Source organism: Curcuma longa, chromosome 18 (genome assembly GCF_044706935.1).
Source record: "Curcuma longa cultivar G26 ecotype Majalengka, Jawa Barat chromosome 18, ITB_CL_G26_1.1, whole genome shotgun sequence".
In the NCBI taxonomy this organism is placed as follows: domain Eukaryota; kingdom Viridiplantae; phylum Streptophyta; class Magnoliopsida; order Zingiberales; family Zingiberaceae; genus Curcuma; species Curcuma longa.
The window spans coordinates 2,463,731-2,491,493 of NC_133878.1; the positions used below are offsets into that span (position 1 = coordinate 2,463,731).

The 27,763-nt window shown below is 34.6% G+C and overlaps 1 protein-coding gene across 3 annotated transcripts; it reads left to right on the plus strand.

The window, feature by feature from the left end:
• Positions 1-27,640, plus strand: LOC141812266 (ABC transporter F family member 3). 3 transcript variants are annotated; one of them, XM_074700319.1, is made up of 19 exons: positions 1-256; positions 1,101-1,313; positions 1,602-1,794; positions 11,094-11,302; positions 11,393-11,551; positions 18,070-18,198; positions 18,323-18,424; positions 18,536-18,682; positions 19,042-19,104; positions 19,278-19,324; positions 19,402-19,461; positions 19,942-20,024; positions 20,445-20,539; positions 23,403-23,489; positions 25,033-25,120; positions 25,878-25,963; positions 26,529-26,591; positions 26,801-26,938; positions 27,469-27,640. In XM_074700319.1, exons 1-18 carry the CDS (start codon positions 53-55, stop codon positions 26,924-26,926), a joined length of 2,154 nt encoding a protein of 717 aa, XP_074556420.1. In that variant the 5' UTR covers positions 1-52; the 3' UTR covers positions 26,927-26,938; positions 27,469-27,640. The 3 variants fall into 3 exon arrangements, with proteins under 3 accessions (XP_074556420.1, XP_074556419.1, XP_074556421.1); XM_074700318.1 differs by lacking the exon at positions 27,469-27,640 and having other exon boundaries at positions 26,801-27,190; XM_074700320.1 differs by lacking the exons at positions 1,101-1,313; positions 27,469-27,640 and having other exon boundaries at positions 26,801-27,190.
• The last annotated feature ends 123 nt before the right edge of the window (positions 27,641-27,763 follow it).

The window sequence follows — 27,763 nt, forward strand, 5'->3', positions numbered from 1 at the left end:
AAGGGTAGGAAAAGGGAGAGGTCGCGAGAAGCAACGGGAGTGGAAGGCGGCGATGGTGGACGTTGCGAGCACGGTGGTGCACGAGGTCTTGGGCCAGAAGCTGCAGGAAGTAGATGCGCCCATCGTCAGCTACATCATTAACGTCCTCGCCGATGACGATTTCGACTTCGGTGAAGACGGTGATGGCGCCTTCGACGCCCTCGGCGAGCTCCTTGTCGACTCCGGTTGCGTCCAGGACTACGAAGAGTGTCGATATGTACGTATCCACCTCCCTCCATCCTCTAACTCCGTAACCTCCCATACACTACCAAAATTTGATGATGCAGTGCCAGTTTGGAGTCAAGTTCGTCTCTAGTGCTTTTCCAATATGAATAGCTACTGAACTTATAAATCAATAGTAATCTAGTTGATGATCTGTCACTATGAGGGCTTTGTTGATAAACTAATTAGATTTTTTTTTTTTTGTAGGTGTATGGACTTTTTACATTTCAAAATTTTAGGACTTATTTGGTTGACATTTATTGCTCATTTTTTAGTGAATCCTACACGGATGTTTGAGAATCTTCCACTGCTATATCAAGTTGTAGAGTTCACCAAAAGAAAGTAAATGTGGAGAATCGAATCATATTATTTGACTATGGGGAAAGAATTAAGCATATGGAGTCATTTGAGATAACTTGGGATGTCAATAATGAAAAAATAGTTTAGTTGTGGTTCCTACTTTTTTAACATAAATTTTGAATGGACCCAATGGAAGATGTATCACGATTGTATTGGCAGGTTTTCCTGCTTTTGTTTTCTTAACATATCCAATTGATATGCATTGCTTAAAATGTCTTCATAATCGAACAATTAGCTATATGCATGAAAATGAGTATCAAACTCTGCTTTTCTAAACTAACACTATTGCTCCCTAATTTCCGAGCTTTTACCACTATTAAAAATTTAATACAAAATCTCTGGCATATTTCACGTTGGTCCATTTCTTGAAATACAATGTTGAATTGAACATTTTCTCCTTTTACCCTAGAGGATAGCTTAAGAGTAGTATATTTACCTTTGTTCCTAATGCCGATAATTTCATTCAAGATAAAATACAGGTTTGCAACAAGCTTTCAGAAAGATTTGGGAAACATGGTCTCGTGAAACCTAAACAAGCTGTTCGAAGTTTAGCAACACCGATGCGGATGTTTGATGGAATGGATGATGAAGCACCCAAGAAACAACCAGAAGTTTTTGATGGTCCATTGCTATCTGAACGTGATCGAGCAAAGCTTGAAAGAAAGAAAAGAAAGGATGAGCGGCAAAGAGAAGTAAGTGTTTGGTTGATAATATTAGATTCTTAAGGACAAGTGAAGTGTGTACCATTTTCCCTTGCAACTTGTTGCATTTGGTTCTGTATTCTGTATTCAAAAGAACCAGAATGCTTATTGACGTAAGAAAAATGATCAAATATTCAAATTTTCTGTCATAGAATCAAAATTCTTAGCATATGCTTCTGAGATAGTTTCATCCAGTAAAATAGTTACCATGTGTTATATTTGTAATAGTTAGAATGTGCTATGTATGTTGAGATTTCTATTAATAATGTTTCTGTGCAGGCCCAATACCAAATGCATTTGGCAGAGATGGAAGCTGTAAAAGCTGGGATGCCAGTTGTCTATGTAAATCATGGTGGCAACGACAATGGTCCAGCTATTAGGGACATCCACATGGAGAACTTCACAATTTCGGTTGGTGGAAAGGATCTCATTCAAGATGCTTCAGTAACCCTGTCATTTGGAAGGCATTATGGTTAGTTCCTGATGGATGTCAGTTGTACCTTTTACGCAAAATTTGGTTTGTTCTCTGCAGTGCATTTGTGAATACTGCATTCTTTCACATTTAGTGATGTTATACAGGCTGGTCACTTCCGTTGACACGATAATTGATATTTTTCGGAGATGTCATTTATCTAATGCATGATCACTAGTGCTTAATCTTTTGTACTAGACATCTCTAACTTGTTTAGACTTTTTTGCATCAAAGTTCTCTATTGCTTTCATTATTATAATTTATTGAAAATGCTGAAAGAAAATAAAGTAAAAATACTGCATATTTTAGTGTAGCAATGCAAAAGTAGGCTAGTACCTTTATTTCATGATGATCAAACTCTATACTTTTGAATGCATAATCATTGTATACTCTACTTTTGTTTAAAGTATATAGGTTGTACTTTGTAGAATTTGGGGAAAAGAGAATATTGTATTGCTATACCTAGGAAATGACATTTATATATAGGACTAAAACATAGAAAATCTAGACCTAAAATATCAATGATATCAATGTGTGACTTAACCCCCTACATTAATATATCAACCTAATACCTCTATGATCTAACATTCTCCTTCAAGTTACAGCATTGATATTATCTATGTCCTACTTATTACATGAATGATAAAAGATCTCATAACAAATCATAAACTAACATGACAATAATAAAATGATACTATAATGCTCACATGCATGCTGGAAAAAATTCAATTAAGGGAGCACACAACCAATGAAGAGGGATCACCTGGAGTGGGCTTTTCCCTAAACCAATGGGTATATTAACACAATAAAGAGAGGGAAGACGAAAACACTCGAGGTTCTTGGTAAAGATAGATGGATTGGCTTGACCCTTCGTTGGAGGTAGAAAAATGAGAACAATATGTTCTTTTGTTCCAGTGTACTTTGAATTTTAGGCAATGCATATGCGACACACAACAAAACAAAATAGGATAGGTTGAAAGAGCGATGAAAGATAGCAAAAAATAGTTAGTGTTGGCAACACCTTGAGGAAGACAAATGTCAAAGGAATCCCCATTGTGATATGATTAAATCTCTAGAAGTTCATCAACCAATGCAAAATAAAGGTCAATGAGATATCTAGTTGTTTGGCCCTTATTTTTCAACATCTTAGAGTTGAAAGGTCACTCGATCCAGTCTAAGTGTTTGAAGACTCTAAACCCTATCTAGAAGTCCAACCCCTTTTGCACCTATATATCCTTTACCTTGTCATGATTTTTTTACATGTCGATAAACTTTATGCCACCAATATAGCACTGCAAGGAGCTCCTCTTCCAGGTTCAAGGGACAATATGACCACTATAATGCAGTGTGGAGATTGGATTTTGGTGCTCATCTGAAGTAACACTGATGCTATAATAACTTGATTTATAAAACACATGGAGACTCAATTAGAAGTGCAATAAGGAGTTAGTCACCTATCTTCAGTAGCGGCAAGCATGCAGTAGTTGTAGTCAACATTGATGTTGGAGAGCACAAGAGTACCTTCGGCATCTTGTGTTATGAGTGGTGAAAACTCAGAGATAAATGATTAGTGTTTTAATTGGAAAAGGAAAGGATCTATATGGTCCCCATATAAATTGGGTTATTCAAAAAAGGCTTTCTTTTGAAAATCTATCTACTGTCCGATTGGTTCAGTTTGATCAACCAACTCGTTGGCAAGTTGATGGCTCAATCGGTGGGGCACCAATATGACAATGTGGATCATGTCCTTTTAGATTCTTGACACATCCCTTCGGTTGTCGAGACACCTTTTCAATTGTTAGATATACCCTGTCTGGTATTGTTATTACTGTCTCTAACTTAATATTGTTTATCATTGAATCACCTTTATGGATGTCAACACACTCATTTGTGTCAATTTATCCTTTCAAATAAGAGATTTTAAGGCCAAGGGAAGGGTGAACCCTCTTTGTTTAAGACGATATTACTCCGCCCAAGGCTAATAGGTGATTTGTCTTCTAGGGTAGAATGATGGTCTATGACTCAAAATAAGAACACTCCACATTTTGAGCTCTAGCGAACTTTTGAAGCCTGAAAACTCTCTAGAAAGGGGAGGAGGATAAGTGCTTAAGAATTGGGATCACAACTTGACTATGAGTGATTTGAGAGAGGAGTTTTGGGATTAAGAAGGCATAGTTTTCTTTTGATCTCTATTCTTAACTAAGGGAGACTGATCTAGATAGTGATGACACTAGTTCAACAATGTCCTTCAACATCGTGTAAGCAAGTATCAAACGACACTGATTTTAGCAATGCTGATTGATACTGCTATTCTTTTGTGTGCAATTAATGCGCGTCCTAGAAGTCCCTTGATTTTAGTCCTGCATGAGCTGATATTTGCTTATATTCGAGTTAGCGTTCATGCATTTGCATCTATGAGCCACACATGTGGACAAGCTCATGCTCTCGTTCAATCAAGTTGAACCAAACTAATGATATCATGATTTCCTCTATCACTTGAATAATTATAGATAATAATTTCTCATTCACTCAAAAAATTAGGTTACGGTAATCTACTCACGAAATAACTCATGCATGGGTAATCTACTCATGAAATAACTCATGCACATCCCTATTTAACCAATTGGTTATGAAAATCAATTTCTAACAATCTCCATATGAATGGAATTATGAACAAGTTTCAAAAATGTCTCAAATATAAGTTCTAGCTAGAAACTATTGCATATGAAGTCATTGGATTTAGGGCTGTCCAGTGAACAATGTTTTGAATTGTTCAATTGTTATATAAACCAAGACAATTATCCTACACAGTAGCCTCTTAGGCTATTTTTGGTTCTCTATCGTCTCTGTTTTGACTATTGATAACACTTAGGAATTAATAAGTGCTTATAGTTTGAAGAAACTCACATATCTCATATTAAAACTATCCTGCAATATTCCATTGTACTTTTTGTAACACAATATTTAAATCATTAGGAGCCTTTTGTTCATCCTTTGCCCATTTACAGGTTGTACCTTTGTGTCATAGAAAGGTTGGAGGATATACTCTTAGGTGACTCAAATTTTATAGCTTATTCATTCATTTTGAACCATGATTTTGAGATCTTGAATGTGTTAAGACCTGTCATTAATCACACTATTTTGTACCCTGCTCATAGCTTCTTGGCTATCATCAACGAATGTGTCAAGAGTTATCATTATTCACACTATTTTATATTGTGTTCAGAGCCTCTTGGTTATCATCATAACTGTTGGACTTCCAATTTTAAGTTTAGTCTATTTTGAGGGCTTTCAGTACGCTACTCCGATGATAAACATGTAACCACTTTATCAAATATTTAGTTATTATTGCCATATCCCTTTAGTACAATCAAATATCTTTAAATAGTGTAAATTGTGCATATTGTTTATATGAACCGTCCCATTGGTGCTTTTAAACAATTGCTACCACGGTTGCTTGAATTACCATTCTTTTATTAGAACTTATCTCTTTCTTACATTTGCGTCGAATTTATTTTTAAAGAATATCACATTCCTTGACTTTGTACCTACATGCATGTTTGTTAATATGTGTATTGGTAAATGGTATGTGCTACTATTACCTACATATCTATCAAATATGTAATCAATTGGTTTAGGTCCAATTTTTAATTTGTTTGGATTTAGGTAGTTTTACATTAGCCAAATACCCCCACACTTAGAGGTATTCATAGCAAGATTTGTAACCCTTGGATGACTTATAGGGAATTTTATCCCTATTAGTGGGGTACCTTGTCTGGAATGTGATTTGTTAAGAGGGTAGCTTCCTCTTAAGTTTTGGGTAATTGTGAACTTATTAACATAACATTTATCATTTCTTTTGGCATGTGGTTGTGTTTTACAACACCATTGGATTATGATGAGTAAAATGCACTTGTTTGTTACATGGTGCTCATCTCATAGTAAAATCCCTTAAGCAGCTTCCCATATTCTCCTCCTCGATCATTATGATGACTTTACTTAATTAACACTTTTACCTCATTCTTATTGTTTTAAACATTTTAAGGGTCTCGTTCTTACTTCTCAGCAATCCTGTAATAATATCTCATACAATCATCAGTAAATGTGATAAAGTACTTCTTTTCACCTCTAAATGTGATATTATTGTATACTAGTTCTAAAGGTGTAGTGCTTCTTTCTATTGAAAGGAAGAGCAATTTGGTCATTTTAGCCTCCTCACAAGTATTGAACTTGTACCTTGAGTTGACCTTAACATTTGGCTAACAACTCAAATTTCACTAGATTACGTAGTGTTAAAGTTGACATGCCGTAGATGGATATGTTAAAATTTAGATGACTTAGTCAAATGAGTAAGTGGAGTCTTATTTCTTAAGTTCTACAAGTGTTGATTTGAGTAACCCTCTCTCAAGATATCTCTTGCCTATGAAGTCTTATTTTTGTAAGTATGACTTGGTCGACATCAATTACTAGGAGTATATGGTTCTTGAATAGCAATGATCTAGATATTAATTTTTCTGTGTATCAAGAATGTGTAGTAGGATGTTATTAAGCATTAGCTCTATTCTTGAGGAGGATGTGATCCCACCTAGTCCTACAATCTTGGACTTAAAAGAGTTGCCCATGTAGAGCTCTAGCCCAGAGAGTGACTATAGGAAGAGAATACTATATCACTCCCGTGTCAATCCATCAACCTTTATGGTATCAACCATATTAGTTTTGAGTACCACCATGGTGAACATGAGATCTAACACTCTAATTGTGAGCTAGTATGTCGGTAAGGTGCACCTGACCTTGGGGCTTTTGCTTTTGGAGACCTAGTTTCTACTTCTTTGAGAGGGAATGCTTGCTTTTGTGGTTTGGTGTTCTTGTTCGTTCGTAGTTCAACTAGATGGGCTAATACTTTATTGGGCTTCTTTTCAGATACTCTATTGTCCACCTTGCTTTTATGGTTAGGTGTTCTTGTTGGTTCGTAGTTCGGCTAGGTGGGCTCATGCTTCCATTGAAAGCCTTTCATTGGTCCTCTTTTCTATACCTTATTATCCTATTCGCTATGGAGTTAGATGATTAATTTTTTCAACCTTACCTCTCGGATTTTATGCTTGAGATAGCTTAACTCTGTAAGTTTGTATCCTCCGTTTTTTGCTTTTTGTCTAACAACTCTCATCAAGCTTTGATGGTTATTGTTGTACTATACATGTATAGCATGTTGAAGATATAATTCTTTTATATAAAGACATTTTTTTTGCCATGCAATCAATATTTCCGTTATCTTCTAGCATGTCGATGATATAATTCTTGTGTATAAAAACTTTTTTTCATGTGATCAATATTTCTGTTGCTTGACGGTTATTGGAAATTATGGGGCATTTTTTAATATGAGCCCTTGTGAGGTACAATGTTTTTTAGTAAAATAGTATGATTGTGTCACCGCTTGAAGTCAATTCTAGAAAACGAGTGACATTCACAATAGTCATAATCGTAAAATATCATCTTAAATTGTTGATGAGATCCTTTAAAGTTGATCCAATTGGTTCAGGTTTGATGAGTCATCTCGTCAGTAAGTTGACGATTCAAACTAGTGGGGTGTCAGTTTGACAATGTGGACTATGCCCCTTTAGAGTCTCAACACACCCCTTTGGGTGGGATGTATTCTTTTCGGTATTGACTTAATATTGTCGATCATTGAATCACCTTTATTTGAATGTTGACACACTCTTTTAGGAGACTTTTAAATCTAAGCAGGGGTGAACTCTTTACTTTAAGCATCCCAAATTTCAAGTTCATTTGAACTTTTGAAGCCTTGAAATTCTTTAGAGAGGAGAGGAGAAGTGCTGAAGAGAAGAGACCACAACAACTTTAGTTTAAGTGATTTGAGAGAGAAGTTTTTGGTTTTTATGTAGTGATGAAGAGGTAGAATGAACAAGACAATGTGAATGGAATATCTCCATTATTGAAGTAAAGAAGACAAATCTTTCTTTTCATCTCCTCAACCAATGATTTGCATGGTATTGGATGACATGATTCCCATTATATCAGTTGTCAATTGACACTAGTATTTATTCATGTGCAATTAATTCATGTCGTTAGTCTGACATGAATTAATATTTTTACATACTCGAGTTAGCATTTATGTGTCCATGGACCACCCTCATGTACAAGTTGCTGCCGTACCAAACCGATAAATATCATGATTTCCTCCATCACTCGAATAGTTTTAGACATTAATTTATCATTCACTTAGAAAATTGATTTACAATAGTCTACTCACAAAATAACTAGTCCATTTTCCTATTCAACTAATTGGTTATGAAAATCAATTTCTAACATATAGTACTGCACAATTTCCCTTAGCAAGACTCCTCATGCTCTTGTAGCTTATTCTATTCATGATAAATGCTCCACTTCCCTTCAAATGATTTGGTTTGCTAAGGAAATCCCACTAGTGGGGTGTAGTAGTAGACCTAAACAAATGTGGGTGCCTCAAGGGTAGCAACATCGTTCTTGTAGGAAATGGAGGCATGTTCTGGTGCAAGGGGCCTTGGAGTTGGAAGGTGCAACATTAGAAGAGGAACATCAGTGTGTAGGAGGCTTGCGTGGTGGATTCTTGTGTGGGGTTGTGTAGGGAATCCTATGCGATAAATAAAAATTCACAGCGGAAAAAGGATCCCTTGAGCGATCCATGCGAAAGAAAACTCATACAAGTAGATCTACAAAATCTTATCTAATAGGGTATACCTTTGGAGCGTGCCCTTCGCTTATCCCGCTTGTCCAAAGTTTGTCGGATCTCTTGCACGTTCAAGTGTCCGTGCCTCTATGCGTATCTACACTAACACTCACTTTTTGGAGAAAATTTGGGTTGTGCTAGCAACCCCTCTTGTGATGTGCTCGGCCAAGAAGAAGAAAGGGAAGAAGATGAACACCACCATTGAGTTTTTGGAAGAAAAACTCTTTTATACTCATGCCATGAATACCAAAGGTTTTTAGGCTTTTGGTATTCTTTCATCAATGCATGATTAATCCTATTAATCATGCATGATAACTTCCATGCATGATAACTTCCTCTTCTTCAATGCATGATTAATCCACATTAATCATGCATGATGAATCAACCTTCATTCATCAACTTGGTTTAATTTGAGTCTAACTCAAATTCAACCAACTTGAGTCTAACTCAAGTCTTGGCCATCCAATGAGCTTAATTGTTCTTTTAGTCAAACTAAAATGAACCCATCTCCAAAATAGAATGTTATTTGTGTGTGACCCAATAGGTTCTTGTAACGTTGGCAATGTCTCTAAAACCCATTTTAGAAACATAAGCAATGAGTGACATCTAGCAATGCATCATTGCTACCCAAGTGACAAGAATGTCGAGATCCGACATAACCTTCGTGACTATGATAATGTATGATCATGTCCTTCTATCCTCGATATCTAGATTGATCAATGAGGCATAGACTGTGTCATCCCCTTATCAATCTTTGTGTTTCTTGATCCCCAAGTAGACTCACTTAAGCAAATGAGCTCAATATCTCATATTGACTCATTTGAGCATGATCATGCATTTCGTGGTTCTACTCTATCAAGAGGCCGCAAGATATCACTCCCGTTATATGGGAGGGATAGATTCCATCTACATCACTCACATCCCTCCGCATAATTTGTTACATACCCAGTGATCACCTTTATAGTCCACCCTGTTACGGGTGACGTTTGACGACACTAAAGTACATAACTCCTTATGTAGGGAACCGTAGTGACTTTCAGGTCAAAGGACTATTCATATCAATAGTCACATGAGAAAGTTTATGACACTTATATAACGATTCATGAAACTTTCTCATGGCGGGTCAATTCAGTATACATTCTCTAATGTATACTCATGTGTCAACTCGATATCCCATATCCATGACTTGTGAGATCAAGTCATCCAGTTGACCTACATGCTAGTCTCAACGCATTAATATCATCCTCTGAATATTAATGCTTGACTAAGAATGATTAAGAGTAGTGTTCTCTACATCATCTCATTATCGACTCAAACAATCGATATGATGTAGATTAGAACTAACTACCCAAGGACATTATTATACTTAGTTATTTGACACAAACATAAAGTAAGTATAATAACTAAAAACTCTTGTCTTTATTAATAATAGAATATGATACAAAAGTCCCTAGTCAATCATCACATAATTGGCTCTAGGGCTATTACTAACAAGGTGACCATGTAGAATTTAAGGAAAATATAATTTATATTGCTATCTTACTGGACAATAATATGTATATAGAGGACTTTAGATAAAAACCTAGACCTAAATTGTCAATATGTGACTAAACCCGCTACACTTATAACTCTGTTAACTAAACCTATATGTTTTAAGTTAGTAGAATAAGAGTATTGTTGGAATATTCTCAAACATTTTGATAGCTGTTGTAATCACTACATTTGCTGTCTGCTTATGAGAAATGATAAAGATCACCTTCATAGGAGGCAATCTCAACTTTCTGTCTTTCTTAGAACCACAACTAGTCTTCTTCCTTCTTATGCTGAATCTGAAGGCCACAAGAAAAGTCAACGCCATTAGGGGCATATCAAGGTCAATTGTTATGATGATCCTTCAAGCATTGGTCACAAATGACTCTATGTTGGGATTGTGCAAGAGACGATAGAAAACAATATATTGCACTTGTGAATCACTATGACATATATGTCTTACAAAATACAAGCCTATGCAATCGAAGAAGTGTTGCATCATGCAACACCAACTGGGTAAAGTTGGAGGATTATTACAGAATGAATTCCAGGTGTCTCATGGGAAATATTATTCAGATGTGAAGAATTATTCTTTCGTGCCTCAACTGTCATAAAGCTACCCACCAGGCAGCTAATTACACTAAATAAGGCTGATTGGATTGGTATTTTTGCTCAATAATGTGTTGCTTGTAACTGCTTTATCTTAGTGACATATCCTTCTGCCTACTGCATGTTGTGAAGGTAGATTTTTCATAACCTTGGAATGAGGATTCTCTTATCCCAATCATCCCCTTAATCCATCTTTTTGTCGCTAAGGTTTAGCAACTTGATGAGGAAATTCTTTGAAGGTATGAATAATGTACCAAGAATGAAACAATAACGTGTACAGTTAACATATTATTTTTTGCCTCTCATACTTTTATCTAAGTTCACAGGAACTGTATCTTGTCACACTTAAATTTCCCTAGGCGTTGTTTAATAGATTTATATTTTTGCATGATGGATATTTGTGCTTGATTAATCTCTCAATTTTATCCTGAATCAGGTCTTGTTGGGAGAAATGGTACTGGCAAAACTTCTTTTCTCCGACATATGGCCATGCATGCTATTGATGGTATTCCTAAGAATTGCCAGATATTACATGTGGAACAAGAAGTTACCGGAGATGATACAACACCCTTGCAATGTGTCTTAAATTCTGATGTTGAAAGGCTCAAGCTTTTGGAAGAGGAAGCTCGTTTACTTTCCTTGCAGGTTGATGCTTTTCCTTTTCATCTTTTTTATTTTTTGTCATATATTTTATTTGCTTCATTATTTTATTGATATAATTATTATTTCTTGAAGAGGGATCTGGAGTATGAGGCAGAAACAGGAAAGAGTAATGGAAAGGTTAATGGTGGCATGGATAAAACTGAAATTTCAAATAAGCTTCAGCAGATATACAAAAGGCTTGAATTCATAGATGCAGATTCTGCAGAATCACGTGCAGCATCAATTTTGGCGGTCAGTTGTAAATCCCATCCAATTGTCACTTCAAGTGTCTGTTTCATGCCAAATTAGAACTTATTTGTTGTCACATGCTTCTTATCATAGTGTGATGCTATGAGATAGAATTATTATAGTATTCTATTGCAATTACTTATATTCTTAGAATACATTTGTTAGAAATACATAACACTTGCCATAGACATGTCTGGAACTCAAGGAAATGGTATTAAGAGCAAAGGAGTTGCTATTGACTTTTTTCCTTTATTGATTTCTAAGATGATATTTTAGAATAAATATTTATAGAATCCATCCCAAGGATTAATTTAGTCTCTAAGGAATTTGTTGTTGTGATTTGTTTTTAAACATTTGTATTAGTCTAAATTTAAAATTTACTAATTATGTAAGATTTTTCATAGGAGTTGAGAAGGATAAAAGATTGTATTGTGTGGGATGCCACAGGAGTGGGGGTGGGTGCAACCATTTGGTTGACAACAAGTTTGAAAGTTGCTCATATAGGGTCGTGCATAAGCAGCAGTACTGAGAGAGGGTTGTTGATCATGGGTCTTTGTGGTGTGGTGGCACCAATAGTGGTGTATCCTCTCGTTGCATGAAAAAAATGGTGGTTTATGATTGGAGATCACACGGTCAATGTGGCAATGGAAGCTATGGGTGTGTTAGCGACTGTAGACACATGAGAGTCAGTGTCAGGATGTTGTACTGTGGGCTTTGGTACATGTGTGAAAGATTTTGCATGGATGATGGTTGGCAAACTTTAAGGACAAAATCACTTTGGTGGAAGAAGCATAAGGGATTGTTGATCACCATAGAAATAGGCTAGGTTGATGGCGTAAGGTGCTAATTCATTGGATTTGAAGGTTTCTTGAAGTTGGTTGGGGAATTTGCGTACAGGGAGTAGGGGTGTAAATGAGTCGAGCTAAGTTTAGTTGTGTTCAAGTTTGTTTATTTACTTATTTAAGCTTGTTTATTAAAAATCTTATCAAGCTTGAGCTGAGCTTACGTTTTTTTTAAGCTCAACTAATTGTTTTCCTCATAAATTAGATGAAACATTTATCCAATACATAAAACTTATATTATTATTATTTTTATTTTACACATATTATGAATAATTTAAGATTAAAAAATAAATTATATTTTTATGTATTTGAATAAAAAATAAGAAATAAATTTATAATTAAATTTTATAAAAGTTAATAAATAAGTTTATTTATAAATTGTTAATGATCTTTGTTCATGAACGTTAATGAACCAAGTTTATTAGTGTTCAAACTTGTTTATTTTATATATATTTTTAATTGTTGAACCAACACAAATGAGTTTTATTGAACTGAACACCAAGTTTGTTCATGAATGTGTGGTTTATTTACAACCTAATAGGGAGAATTTAGAAACTGTCAAAACAATGACTCCTATTTCAGGAAATTAGAGAAAGCTTGCTCAGGCATAATCCTCACATGAATTCTAGCTCTATACCACTTGATACAACATGAACAAATTGTGTCACCCAAAACTCTAATTTTCTGAACAAGGAGGATTTATTATAAAATTAAAAGATATCAAATACATAGGATCCTAATGTGTTTTTCAAGCTTTGAAGATGACTAATTCTTTGTAAAATAATGACCTAGCTTATCTCAAAATTTTAATTAACTTTTCTAAAATATAATCAGCTTTGAACTATTAAAATTTTAAAAATACATAAATTTAAAATTCAAAATTTTAAAGGAAACCCTAATTTTATCCCAAATCTTGGATTGTGTCATTAAACATACATTCTAATGCTTATATTATTGATTTACCACCTGAATTAAGAATTAATGCAATTCTTAATATAGATCTAATATTTTATCGAGAGGCAATCACACTCTCTTTTTGTTTTTGATTTGGTCATGTATAGTAGTTCAATCACTTCGACTCCAACCCTTCCTCATCACAGTTGGCCCATACTATTGAGAAGGTCGTATTCATATGCAGATCGAATACGGCGTATTTACAGGAATCCTAACACCCTATGCGCTTCCCGATTTATACCGGGCCGGCCACCCCCAGAGATGTGGCTATTGGGATACATTTTTTATTTTTTTAAAAGGTACTTTGTCCACTTGAAAAGATTCCTAGATATTGAAAGTCACATGTATTATAAAAGAGGAATTATAACACATGACATCCAAACTTGTTTATTGAGATTCAACAAAAGCACTAAAACTATCTTCCACAGAAGCACCTTAATTGTATGATCTGCACTTATTATTTGAAGCGTCACAAGGCTTGAAGATTTGGTCATAGTCCTAGTATATAAAAAGAGTTGGGATCTTTTGTATTAATTTATTTTTAATTAATAATATTGTTTCTGAAATAATGATCTATTTTATCTAAAAACTCTTCTAAAATCTAAACAACTTTCAACTATTAAAATCCAAAAATTACAAAAATTTAAAACTAATTTTTTTTAAAGGAAGCCTAAATCTAAAATCTTCTTTATTCTATTAGCAATGCTGTAACCCCTCGTGTAATGATATTTCACCTTTAATTGAGTTTTCTCTTGGAAATTTGTCCTCACCATTAGTAGAGTCTAATACTGGAATTGGCTAAAGGTTCCTTTATGCATTGTTCTCCCAAATCGGCATCACCCTTTCCTATTTCCTGAGCAACTGCCTTCTTTGCCATTATTGCTGACCTTAATCCAACACTCCTACCCACTGGGTGTTTTGCTGAAGTAGGTGTCCCCTCAATGGAAGGCCATAGCAACTCATTGTGCCTCCCTCATCCACACCTCAAAAATTGCTCTCCTTCCCTAACTTAGTGCTTCTCTTCATATTGCTCTTGCCATTGTTAGAGCTGAACCTTTCACCACTACCAACAAACAACTGAATACCCTCCTCTCCTTTTCCACCTCTTGCAATCCCTTGTTCGTAAGCCATCCAACTCACCTCCACTAGGGTAGGTGAATCTACATTTGCCTCTTGTGCGACAAAGTAAGGAAGGCTTTATCTTCATCTTTCCCAATCACTCCCATAACCCTTCGCAAAACTATTCGTCACATGCGTTATTACTCCTTTGCTTGTCATCAATTGTGCATGTTCTCTCTTTCACCCCCGTTGCCCTCCTCAACAAGACATTATGGTATTCACCGGGTCTTGTTAATGTTATTGTAAATCTGATCCAAAATTTAATCTCTCTATTATGGACTGAATAAAATTAAGATGGAACAAGAAACGAAGAAGGAAAAGTTATATTGGATTTTGTGATAACATATGAATTTATATAAGTAATACATTTTTTAACAAGAGAGGAGAACCTAGTTACTTTCAAAAGTGGGAACAACAAGTCACAAATTGACTTTCTTATAGTTAGGAAAAGGGATAAAAAAATTTATAAAGATTACAAGGTCATCCTTGGAGAAAATTTAACTGCCTAATATAGGTTAGTGGTGTTAAATACGTACCTCAAGCATAATATTAGAAGGAAAGTGTGCATGAGAAGTAAAGTATTTTTAAAGAGAGGGTAGAAACACAAGTATTAGGAGAAATACATGACGACTTGAATATAACATGAGATAAGAGAATGTCAAATTTAAAAACAATAGTTAAGAGCGTACTTAGTGAGTCAAGAGGACAAGCACTATCAAATAAAGAATATTGGTGGTGGAATGAGGAAGTATAAAAAAAATTGAAGGAAAAAGAACAAAGAAAATTTTTAAAAAGTATATAGTAACCAAAAAAGAGACCCAAAAAGGCGTGAGTGAAGTTAAGAATAAAGCTTTCGGACACTTGTATCAACAACTTGATATAAAAGAACAAGAAAGGGACATCTATATAATAGCTAAAGTGAGAGAGAAGAAAAAAAGGTATCTTACCCGAATAAGATGATGTATTAAAGATAAATCCAATAGCGTACTAATGAAGGATAAGAAAATAAAAGAGTGATAGAAGAGGTATTTTATTAACCTTTTAATGTAGGGTTAAGTGAACTTAGCATAGGAAATTTAAGTAGGTTAGAAGAGTATAGACATTTAAATTTTTATCAGAGAATTTAAATTTTAGAAGTAGAATAGGTGTTAAATGGGATGCAAAATGGAAAAATAGTTGGACTGAATGATATTCTAATAGAGGTATAGAAGTGCTTAGGAAAGCAGGGTGTTGAATGACTGACGAAGTTATTTAACCTGATGTTAAAAATGAAGAAAATGCTTTGATCAGTAAAGGGTAAGTAATTTAGTCCTCTATATAAAAACAAAGGAGATATGTAAAATTGTGAAATTATAGGGAGATTAAATTAATGAGTCATATCGTGAAACTTTGGAAAAAGTGATAGAAAAAAGATTAAGGAACCAATGTGATCGAAAATCAATTCGGATTCATGCTCGAAAAGTCGATAATAGAAGTTATATATTTTCTTAGACAATTGATTGAAAAGTATTAGAAAATAAGTAGATTTACACATGATGTTTATTGACTTAGAAAAGCTTATGACAAAGTCTCGAGGAAAATTATATGGAGAATTATAGAAAAGAAAGGTGGTAGTGTAGCATATATTAAGACAAGGAGGGATATGTATGATGATGTAATGACAAAGTGAAGACTCCAATCGGATTAACCGAAACGTTTCTTATAAAAATAACGTTACATCAAGGATCAATTTTAAGTCCATATCTTTTTACATTGGTTATCAATGAACTTATTGGACACATCTAAAATAAGTTATCATTGTGCATGTTGTTTGTAGATGACATTGTTTTAGTCAATGAAACTCGTGGAGTAAATGTTAAGAGATAAGAGATAACGAGTTACCTATAAATGAAATTTTTAAGTATCTAGGATCATTTTTGTAAAATGGAGGGGTTGATAGATGTTTTACGTAGGATACAAGTAGAGTATTTGAAATGGAGGAGGACGTTAGGTGTTCTTTGTGTTTTTAAGGTACCTCTAAAGTTTAAAGGGATGTTTTACAAAATAACGGTTAGATCTGCTATGTTATATGGAGCTAATCGATGGACTATAAAACGAGCACAGGAGTAGAAGATGAGAGTCGTAGAGATGAGGATGTTAAGGTGGATGTGCGGATATACGAGGATAGATTTGATAAGAAATAAGAACATTAGAGAGAAAGTCAAGGTTGTATTTATTGAGGAAAAATTTTGATAGACACATTTAAGATGATATGAATATGTATTTGCCGACCAATAAATGCTCGAGTTAGGCGATATGAGACTGATAAATACACACATTAATCAAGGTAATCGAGGAAGAGGAAGATCAAAGAAGACTTAGTTAGCAATGATAAAGCAGAATAAAATTCATTTAAATATAGAGGATGATATATTAGTGATCGAGGTAAATGACGTAGGAGGATGTATATAACCGACCTCACTTAGTTGGATAAAGGTTTGGTCGTTGTCGTCGCACCGAATAAATTAAGCCTCATCTTTTTGGAGTAGTATTTTTTCCTCGTTTTATAAAACAACCATCTTTTGGCTTTAGTAATGGTTTCCTTTTTTGTGAGATTTGTTAGTGGTGCTTCATCACCTTGTTTATGCATCAATTCAACTCGTTTTATGCCCTTGCAATGAGTCTCAGTTTGCACATTGAAAAATTTGGGATTCTGAGACATTTAGATATTTTTGGAACATTAGAAACTATGGGATTGATTAATGTAAGTGGGTTTATGATTTGAAATCTTGTATCGTACTGGGCGAAACAGTCAAAACGTATCGTTTCGGTAAATCACCAAAACTCGATACCATTCATAATCAATGTTCGAAATCTCAAGCCGTGCCATAGTTTCAATCTTTAACTAGAAAGATATTATTCTAGTATCGTATCGACGCTCCGATGCATGCTGCTAGTGACAGATTGAAGGTTGCAGGAGATAAAGCAAAGGAAGAAGACATTATTTGTACTTAGTGGTATCGAGTTTCGATAATTTATTAGAATGATATGTTTCGACCGTTTCACTCGGCATGGTATAAGATTCAAAATCATGTTCGGCACAAACAAGTCTCCTTTCTATGCTTCATATCTTTTCTTCTTCAACTTTAATCCATTATCGATGTCATGCATCGAAACATCGGCACGATACCGAAATAGTATTGTTCCAATCGAAAATTGAAACTTCGGCATGATTCGAGATTTTGAACTTTGAGTGGGTTGTCTTACAACTAATCATATCATCGGCATGATACTGAAACATTATTGTTCCAATAAAAAATTGAAACTTCGGCATGACTCGAGATTTTGAACATTGAGTGGGTTGTCTTGCAACTATTTATATCCCTTCTTCCCATTTTTTTTTCATTACTGAATTGTGAGAAAATTAGAATCGGCATGTAGCCATGTACTAGCCTTCATACTTGTTGTACTGTAATTTTTTGGTGCTTAGACTTTTTTTTTACTTGTGTCTAGACCTATGTAAGTAAAGATGGAAAAACACCTTATTATGTTGTTCAACTACCATTTGTTGTTGGTGCATACATATGAATGTGTGTTTGTGTTTTCAAAATCATGATTTTGTTTCAGGGTCTTAGTTTCACCACTGAGATGCAGAAAAAACCTACAAAAGCTTTTTCTGGTGGATGGCGCATGCGTATATCTTTAGCACGTGCCCTCTTTGTCGAGCCTGATCTCCTATTACTTGATGAACCAACGGTAATTGTTAAGATTATAATTTACCTTCCTGATCTCATATTACTTGATGAACCAACAGTAATTGTTAAGATTATAGTTTTCCTTTTTTTTCGTTGACTAAATTAAACTAATTGTATGTTTGCAGAACCATCTTGATCTTCATGCTGTATTGTGGTTGGAGTCTTACCTAGTGAAATGGCCAAAGACATTCATTGTGGTTTCTCATGCGAGAGAGTTTCTTAATACGGTATCTTCATATTTTCCTGATACAAATTCTTCACAGTTGTTTTTCTTTAACAAGTTCCTGTAGAAGGAGGAATATTTCCTCAGAATTGATTAACATGGTTACAAATGTCAGGTTGTTACGGATATTCTTCATTTACATGGGAAACAGTTAACTTCATACAAAGGAGACTATGATACATTTGAGAGAACAAAAGTTGAACAGCTTCAAAACCAACAAAAAGCCTTTGAAGCAAATGAAAAGGCTAGAGCACATATGCAGGTCTATTTTCTCTAGACTGTATTCTGGATTCATCCACATCCACTGAAGTTTCATCTGTGATTTACAGTTTGAGTGAAAAAATGACCTCTGAATGCTTTGGAAAAAACTCTTAGAATTGTTGGACCTTGTTAGCCATTTGTCATGCTTAATATAGTTATAGTAAGCTGCAAAATCACTGGCAAATGACATGCATTTAAATAGTTTATTGTTTTCTGCATTAGCTCCATCTTTAATTACAACCCAGAAGGTAATCTTGTCACTAACAACTCTCAGTTTATTGTTTTGGCATTACACGTTGACAATTGCTATAAAGGTCATCTTTCCACCATGATTTAACATTTATGTATTTCTTTGTGTAGGCTTTCATTGATAAGTTTCGCTACAATGCCAAGCGGGCATCTCTTGTGCAGTCCAGAATCAAGGTTATTATACAGTCCAAATCTATGTGGTCATTAAGTTGTGCATCACTTAGAAAATTTGTCTTTTACCTTTCAAGGCTAAGGTTTAGTTAGACCTGATACAGAGTTTTCTTGTACTTCTAAACATTTGTATTGTTTTATGGTATTGCTGATGATTTGAATACAAAATTATTCAGGCACTTGACAGGATGGGGATTGTAGATGCAATTATTAATGATCCTGAGTATTCTCTCTTTCCAGACTGACAAAGATACTTGTAACCCAATATTTTCCTGGCGCTAAGTTCTTTTTCTGTTTCAGCTACAAGTTTGATTTCCCTACCCCAGATGACAGACCTGGCCCCCCAATTATAAGTTTTAGGTATTATTTTGAAATTACTGAAAGGTGTTTTATTATTACTACTAAATATGCAACCAATAATTGCCATCATTTTATACAAAACTATTTACTTAATGCTTTTAATTGAAGAATCTTTGACTTGTATTTATGAGTTTTGCTTGTAATCAATTATTCCAAGAATGCATTTAGAATATTTTCAAATGTCAGCACTTTATATTTGTGTTACTACCAGTAATTTATCTTGGCTTTGAGCTTGAAACTCTTATCTATTATGCTCAAGACTTTTTGCAAATTAGTTGTTTTGTAATATAGGAAACTACCATTTCCTTCTATCATATTTAAGTTGGAGTAAAAGAAAAAATTGTTATTTGTCATGCTGTCAATTGCCTTTCAGATTTCATTATGTTTCTTTGTTGTGCTTTCTTTTGTTATCTCTAAATTTGTGTTGATGTTTGGTATTATCTTGGGAGGATAAGCTTACAAACTTGTATGTGGTTGCAGTGATGTGTCATTTGGTTATCCAGGAGGGCCAATCTTGTTTAAGAATTTAAATTTTGGCATAGATCTTGACAGCCGGATAGCAAGTAAGCAATGAAATATCTTTCCTTGCATAATAATGTGTTATAGTTAGCTACCATATTATGGTGAATTATACTAGTTCATTCTTCTCATGCTTTGAAGATGGGAATCTTGTCTCAGATCTTCATTGTCAAAGCTATAATAAACTTCATTATCTTGTTTTTGCAAGTGTAGTCCTTTTATATACGCTTCTCATGCTCTCTTTCTCGTCTTTCCTTTTTTGACTAACATGCTCTAGTTATTGGTAAGAGTTTCTCGTATCCATGACATTTAATCTTCTTATTAATAGTTCTGTTAGTTCTGTTCATATTTACTCCTAGTTGGCATGTCTTATGTGTATAAATTAGTGGTAGAGTATTTATCTGTATGTTGTCACTTCCTCTTCAGTTTTTGTCCCTAGTAAGAACATAAGTTTTTGCATTCAGTGGTTGGTCCCAATGGTATTGGCAAATCAACTATACTCAAACTTATATCTGGGGATCTTCAACCAACTTCTGGGACAGTGTTTCGCTCCGCAAAGGTATTATTCATAGCCTCTTCATAATTGTATTTTCCAGTTCAAGCACCTCTATCCTTTTTCTTTCATACTTCTAGTGAGCTGTTGCAGAAGCCCAAGTTAACATGTTAGCTTTATACATTGATTAAAATTTTGAACTCTATCCTTTTTCTTTCATACTTCTAGTGGGCTGTTGCAGAAGCCCAAGTTAACATGTTAGCTTTATGCATTGATTCAACGAGCCATGCCAGTCAGCACGATGAGATTTTTTGTTCTGCTGCAGTACTAACTGCTAACATTGACATGTACACTGACACAATCTCCTTGTGATCGATATTCCATGTGGTACCTGAAGTCCTTCATTGCGACGACATGGACTCAGTGGTTTCCTCTAATTTATCCTCATGATTTTCCTCCACGCCGTACCCAAAACCCTTCTTCACTATTCTTCATCATGATTTTTTGTCGCAATTCTTCCTTTCGATTCCCTTCATGCAGTACCCAAAATCCGACTTTCTTTTTGGTTGATTGGCTGCAATATGAGGCAACATGAGGGAGATGTTGAGGCTTTATCTTCTAGTGCTTGCAACATCTCCAGGTAAGCTTCCTCCTCTTCTTCCTCCTCTTCACTTTTTTTCTTTCTCTTCTTCTTTCTCCTCTTCATCAGAGTGATCAACACCATATGAAATTGTTTCATTCCGGTTGGGGACTGAAACCCCAGCTCAAAACTAGATTTTAAATCTTAGCTTTATGCATCACTTGATTGAATTATAAAACGTGGTTGTTAAGAATTCTATTTTCCATATTAAGTTTACAACTGTTATTTTCTTGTAGTCAAAGACTAAGTTCCTGTGATGTCATAGTACTGGTTTCTAATTGTCAACAGTTTGTATTATTAGTTTGTCATTCGAACTACCAAGACAAGTTGATGTTGAAGTGGGAGTAAATGAAATATAAACTGGGGAAGCGAGAAAGAAGTTAGAAATTGGGGGAAAACTACAATTTTTATTGATTCTACTATCTGGTGTATTATGTCCAATTTTCTTTCTTGGGAACAATTTTTTGAACAAAAATCTAAGATTCAATTTCTTGTGGGTAACCAAGAGATAAGAAGCAATTAAATTGACATGAACCGTCTTTCTCAATCTAATTTGGGCCTTTTTTTTGGTGATGAGAAATTAGTGTAAGATCATGGGTAGCAGAATTTTTTTCTGGCTGCACTACCTTTTTATTTCTGATCGACAATGTTAAGCGTAAGGCAAATCTTCACTTGTACCAAGAGCAACCTTGAACTCCAGACTTAATTTCAATAGAGAGAGAAAACTCACCAGGCCATGTGGAGACCATGAGATCAGTGAGGATGTCAGTAATGTGCTATCATGAGCATTAGTAATTATGCACTTTGCTTGAAAATTGTCTCCATCCTCTACCCTTGATGGAATTTTGTAAATTATTAAAGAACTATAGCATGCTTTAATTGTTTTCTCTCCCTCTAACTCCATGTGTCCTTTAGCGGTATAATTTTCAAACTTGACTGGCTGGTAATAGAAAGAAATTAAACTCAGCAAAAGATGCGTCTGTAAATTGCAGATTTAGTTTAAGTTGTAATTCACTTCTAGTAGTTCTTCAAATATCCATAGCTGAATCTTGATGCCTTCTGATCTCTGGTGTTATAGGGCAGCAATTGAGCACGTCATTGTTATGACCCAAGTTACATGATGGAAACTTCATGTTGTTTTAACTATAAACAGAATTTGCATATAGTTAATAGGAGCATAGTCAAGTGTCTTGCTAAAGGGTCTTGGTGTCATTATAAGGTTGCCTCTTTTGCAACCTTGTGAACACAACTTGTTTTTTGTATAAAACTACTATTCCCGTGTCTACCAGGATTATTTGTTAGAAATTTTTAGGTGGTTAACTATTTCACATTAGTTTGTTGTGCTTTTTGAGGATAGAATTTTTACGATGCTGTCAGGCCGTGTTTGGGGTGGATGAATAAAGAGGCAAAGAAGAGAGGGGAGGGTAAAGGGATTTATCTGTTGTTGGTATTTCTTTTAGTAAGGGTGAAGGGAGTTTATCCGTTTTGTAGATGTCTTTTGTATGGTAAAGGGTTTATTCTTTTTCTCTCCAATCCCAAGTTTTTCCAACCCATTTAATTTGAGGATAATGAGTGAAAAGGGAGTGAATGTATGTGATGAATTATTACTTCCCTCTTATCCATCTTAATCATAATAAAAGGTAAGTTTAGCAAGAAAAGTTCCTTGCTGATTCCAAATAAAGAAAAAACTTACTTTTCCCTTCCCCTGCTCTCACTCTCTTCACTTTTCTCTCTTTTTCCTTGCTAAAAACTCTTGGTCTTCTATCACTGAATGACCAAATTTCTGGTTTTAAATCTGTCAATAATAAAACTTTGACAGTAAAAGAGGCTACAAACTGAGCAAACTTTTGTTGGATGCCTGTTCGCAGTGATACAGGTCCAGAATTATAGTCTTCCCTTCCGGTTATCAAAGGCTTTTTCTTCTTTGTATGAAACAAAGGTCTGGAGAAAAATAGGGCTATATTTTGTTACATGAATTTCTTGCACATTTCCTTTTAAAAGTGTGCACATCCATTTAAACAAGAATAAAATTGGACAATTATGGCTTTCAATGCCCATAAGGATTTCCTTTTTACCTTGCTATGTGAGGTTGATAGTTAACTTGCAGGAATAGAGGTTATGTAACCTATCATTGCATGAAAACAGTCCTTTTAACTCTTTCTTTTACATCGGCCTACTTGATTTTGCACTTGCTTCTCCTCTATTGTTGTTTTTGCTTTGAGCTGCTAAATATCTGTCTTGGGTAGATTATTAGATTTGAGTTGCTTTACATTGTTAATGTCTCCACAGGTGCGCATGGCTGTATTTAGTCAACACCATGTAGATGGCCTTGACTTATCTTCAAATCCACTACTTTACATGATGAGATGCTATCCGGTAAGGTGGTTAGTTTATTTTACACCACTCGGTGCTTCATTTCTAAGATATCCACACATTGTGTCAATATCTTGTTTGCTTGGCATTTAAAAGGAAAGAAGGGGGGGGGGGGGGGGGGGGGGGGGGAGGAGGTAAAAATATCTGTCTTGTCCTTCTCTTCTGTCCTATTATCTTTATCCACTCAAAGAAGCTAGTAAAAGATTCATTTTGAAAACATACAGTATAAGTTTTCTACAGAGTTTTTTTCTTCTTTTATTTAATACATACAAATTGTTTTGTTTCCTCTACCCATACTACAACCTTTTGAACCTTTTAGATGTTTTAATTGTTGGAACCTTCTCTAAAAGGAAACTTGTTTTGTAAAACTAAATTTTATAACTATCATAAGAATTTCAAACATATCCAAGTTCCCATGTTTTTTTCTATTTTTATGGAAACTGAATTAGTGCTTAATACCTATTTGACTTTGGAAAAAATTCCTTTTTTCATAGTTCACTTTGTAACTGTCGTCTTTCATCTACCCAACGAGATATTTGGTGTTTAGACACAGTTAATCTGCCTTCAATTAAATTGAACACGAGTCCACTTAACAAATGAACATTGGAATGACAAATAGTTTCTAGTTGGCACTTTAATATAAATGGGAAATTGGGATTGACAGCATTGATTGGGTTAAGTACGGTTTTCCCATTTTTCTCAATTTCTTAAACATGCATGGCTTTCTACAGAAACTTAATATATACATTATATCACAATTCAACCAAGTATAACCATATTTTCTTTTCCGAAATAAAATTGTGTATAAATGTACAATAAGAGAAAATGTGAGGGAATAATTAAGATCAATGGATAAAAAACTTCTATAAGTGTTGCAGATATCTCTGATTTATCATTGAGCAAGTAGATAAGATATCATTATAGGACAAATAATAGAGGAATGAAATGGATATGTACTTTTGGAGTCTTGTTTGATGTCATGACCCTAGGCTAAAATGAAAATTTTATCACATTATCTACAAACAGTTGTATTTCATAGGTCAAGACTGTTGGGTAGTTATGAAAAATATAAAATGTTGTTGAAATGAAAATGTTAAGATAGACTTATGTGGGTTACAAGAAAAGATAAAAATAAAAATTATTATTCATATTCGAATAATTAGACTCTAATAGATCATAAAATGAGAGGAGATAGGTTAAGCTAATTAAAAACTGTAAGGGGTGGAGTGCGATCTAAAAAAAATAATGTAATAAAAAGTGTTTTGCAAGATGTTGATATTACTAGCAATGTAGTGTTGTGTAAAAGCTCATTGGATGAATAAGACTATAGTAAATAGTTGGGGGCAAAGCTTGATAGTGATGGTTATTAAATATTATATGAAGTGGGTTCTTACCTTTCTTCTGAGTGCTGATTTAAAATGGCTTTAAATATCAATTTCTGCTAGGTTTCTATATTCCTCAGCGTCATGAAAATGAACAAATTGAGCATTGATGCAGTTCAGTTTGCATAATCTTGTAGCTGAATGACATTTTTCATGCATTGCAGGGTGTACCTGAACAGAAACTGAGGGCTCATTTGGGTTCCTTTGGAGTTACGGGCAACTTAGCTCTTCAGCCAATGTATACATTGTCAGGTAATTATCATTTTGGTTCACCTATTAATTAAAGAGGAAGAATAGTAGTGTATGGTGGTGTATAGTGCAATACTCCAATATTCAGAGATTCTTATGTTATATTGGGCCAAATTTTGTGTGGTGCCATTTATTTTCAAAATCCTGAAAGGGATGTCCATATTTTGATTACTATCAAAGTGATCACTTTTAATATGCCCATTATATCTCTCTTTATATTGATTTCTTGGAAAATGAACAATGTCATTGAATTTGTTCATCTTTGTTAGCTTGATGCAAAAATGAGCCTATTTTCACTTTCCAATATTCACAGGTGGAGTTTAATAAGATTTTGCTGCAAATTAGAAAAAGCGAATAATTTTATTAAAGCTGTTCAATTTTGTTAGGTTAAGAATTTCAAATATCAATTTTCAGATTTTGTAGCAGTTTTAAAATTATATGAGAAATTAAAATGATTTTTTTTGCTTCAAATTAGCAAAAAGGTATGGTTTCAGTAATACTGTTCATATTTCAATAACTCTAAAAAGGGGTATAATGGGTATATTTGAGTGTGATAGGTCTTCCCTTCGATCATAGTCAAAATAGGGTTGACCCTTTGGTAATTTAGAAAACAAGGTGTGACATTCTGATTATCACTTGTTATTATTTGAGCACTTTTCATGTGTCTTTTATAACTGAATCTTAGTACCGACAAGTCTACTTATATTCACATGAATTCATCATTATTATCTTAGTTTTAAGCTTCTGCTTTCTGTTTCAGGCGGTCAAAAGAGCAGGGTAGCATTTGCAAAGATCACTTTCAAAAAACCACACATCATTCTCCTTGATGAACCATCAAACCATCTAGTAAGTAAATCAAAGTCAACCATGCTATTTTCCTTGTTGGCTACACATTTAGTTCAAAGCAAGTCCAATTATGACAACCGTATGCTTAGAAAACCAGATTTATTTAGTTCAAATGTCTTATAAACTAGATGATTTTTCTAAACCCTAAACCCTAAACCCTAAACCCTAAACTTATTTTTGTTAATTTCTGAACTCTGAACATTCTGAGCGAGCAAACTTTCATTTATCAATTTGAAACAAGACCAACATCTCTATTTACATCACCTTGCAATATTTTTTTTTTTTTGCTGATTTTGTTGCATTGGGCCTAACTGTGCTGGCCCCGAAATTCTTTCATGTTGTGGCAGATGGAACTAAATTACTTTTAAAAGAAGACTTTGTCCTGTCTAGAGTAGGTGATTTATTTAGTAAACCCTTTGTATATTTTAATGCGGCCAAGGATAAAAAATAATAGGACACATGTTTGATCGATCTTTATAACTGTGATGCAAGATTTTAGTCCTAGATGTATTTTCCATCATTGAATTGCAGTTGCCTGAGAGATGTATTCATTTCATTATCGCAGGATTTAGATGCTGTTGAGGCACTCATTCAGGGTCTTGTGATCTTTCAAGGAGGGGTTTTAATGGTATAAATCTCACCATAATCCTTTAGATTTGATTTCTTTTAGGCTGGTTTACTGGGTTGAAACACTGGAGTGAAACGGTCACCCAGTTGCACATGGAGCATGATTTGCTCGCCCATTTATTTCTGTCACTCCTCCCCGCATCTTTCATCCCAAGTAAGCCTAGTCTTTAGCCTATGCAGCAGCTTATTTATGACATTTGTTCGATTCAGGTGAGCCACGACGAACATTTGATTGCCGGAAGTGTGGGTGAGCTGTGGGCGGTCTCAGAGAGCAGAGTGGCACCATTTTCAGGGACTTTCCAGGACTACAAAAAGAAGCTGAAGGCTTCTGGATGAGAGTTGTTTTCGGTATCTGCTGTTAATGCCTTGTCTCACAATTTTATTGCTCCTTTTTGTTTGTATAAATATTTATGTTATCAACTCAAAAGAAATTTAATGTTTAAATTCTATAAAAGGTCCGGTAGAAATGCTAAATAAACTAGTTCAAATATTCTTCTATTCCCAAAGGAAATAGACTCCACTCATGTTAATTATATTCTATCAAAATAATCAATTGTAGTTCCAGTTGATGTTTAAATGATCAAGCAAACTGTTGTTAATATTAATGAACTATTATAGTGCCAAGCCATGAAGATAAAAAGATGGACTGTTGTATGTGCCGAGTGGAATTACTTGTGATTACATAATTTGATGGTGATAATGATGATGATTAATTGGTGCGGTGTTTCAATTAGTCATTATTCCACCCATCATAAAGCTTCTAAGATAATTTGCTTTCACTAAGAATCTATAATGAATATCTTATTCAGCATTTCAATTGTTCTCTAGTTCTATGCTGTGTTTTTCAGAAATTTATTTTTACTGAAACCCCGTTGCAGAATAGGGAAATGGCATTTTTGCCTGTGTAGTCTACCAATGACACAACTGTGGAGGAAAAGGACTCTTGTTGGCAAGCTGGAACCAGAAAAATGATAATGTAACGGATAATGATAGTCTGTGAGCTGCAACGTTAGTAAAATTGTAATGATTCAGAAATTCTTAACAGTGACAATGCAACGATGATTCAGTAAAGCTCGTAAGCTCTTTTCTTTTCTTCTCCCTCAAGAGAGCATTTCAATATCTTTTAGTTTAGTACTGACAGTACTTGACCGTCGGAAGGGCATGCCAATCACG

Bases quoted from the DNA above. Each gene is read 5' to 3' on its own strand.
- LOC141812266 (XM_074700319.1), top strand. From the start codon at position 53: ATGGTGGACGTTGCGAGCACGGTGGTGCACGAGGTCTTGGGCCAGAAG. The intron at 19,105-19,277 runs GTTATTATACAG...AAAATTATTCAG, and splicing joins TTGTGCAGTCCAGAATCAAG to GCACTTGACAGGATGGGGAT. The intron at 25,121-25,877 runs GTAATTATCATT...TTTCTGTTTCAG, and splicing joins GCCAATGTATACATTGTCAG to GCGGTCAAAAGAGCAGGGTA.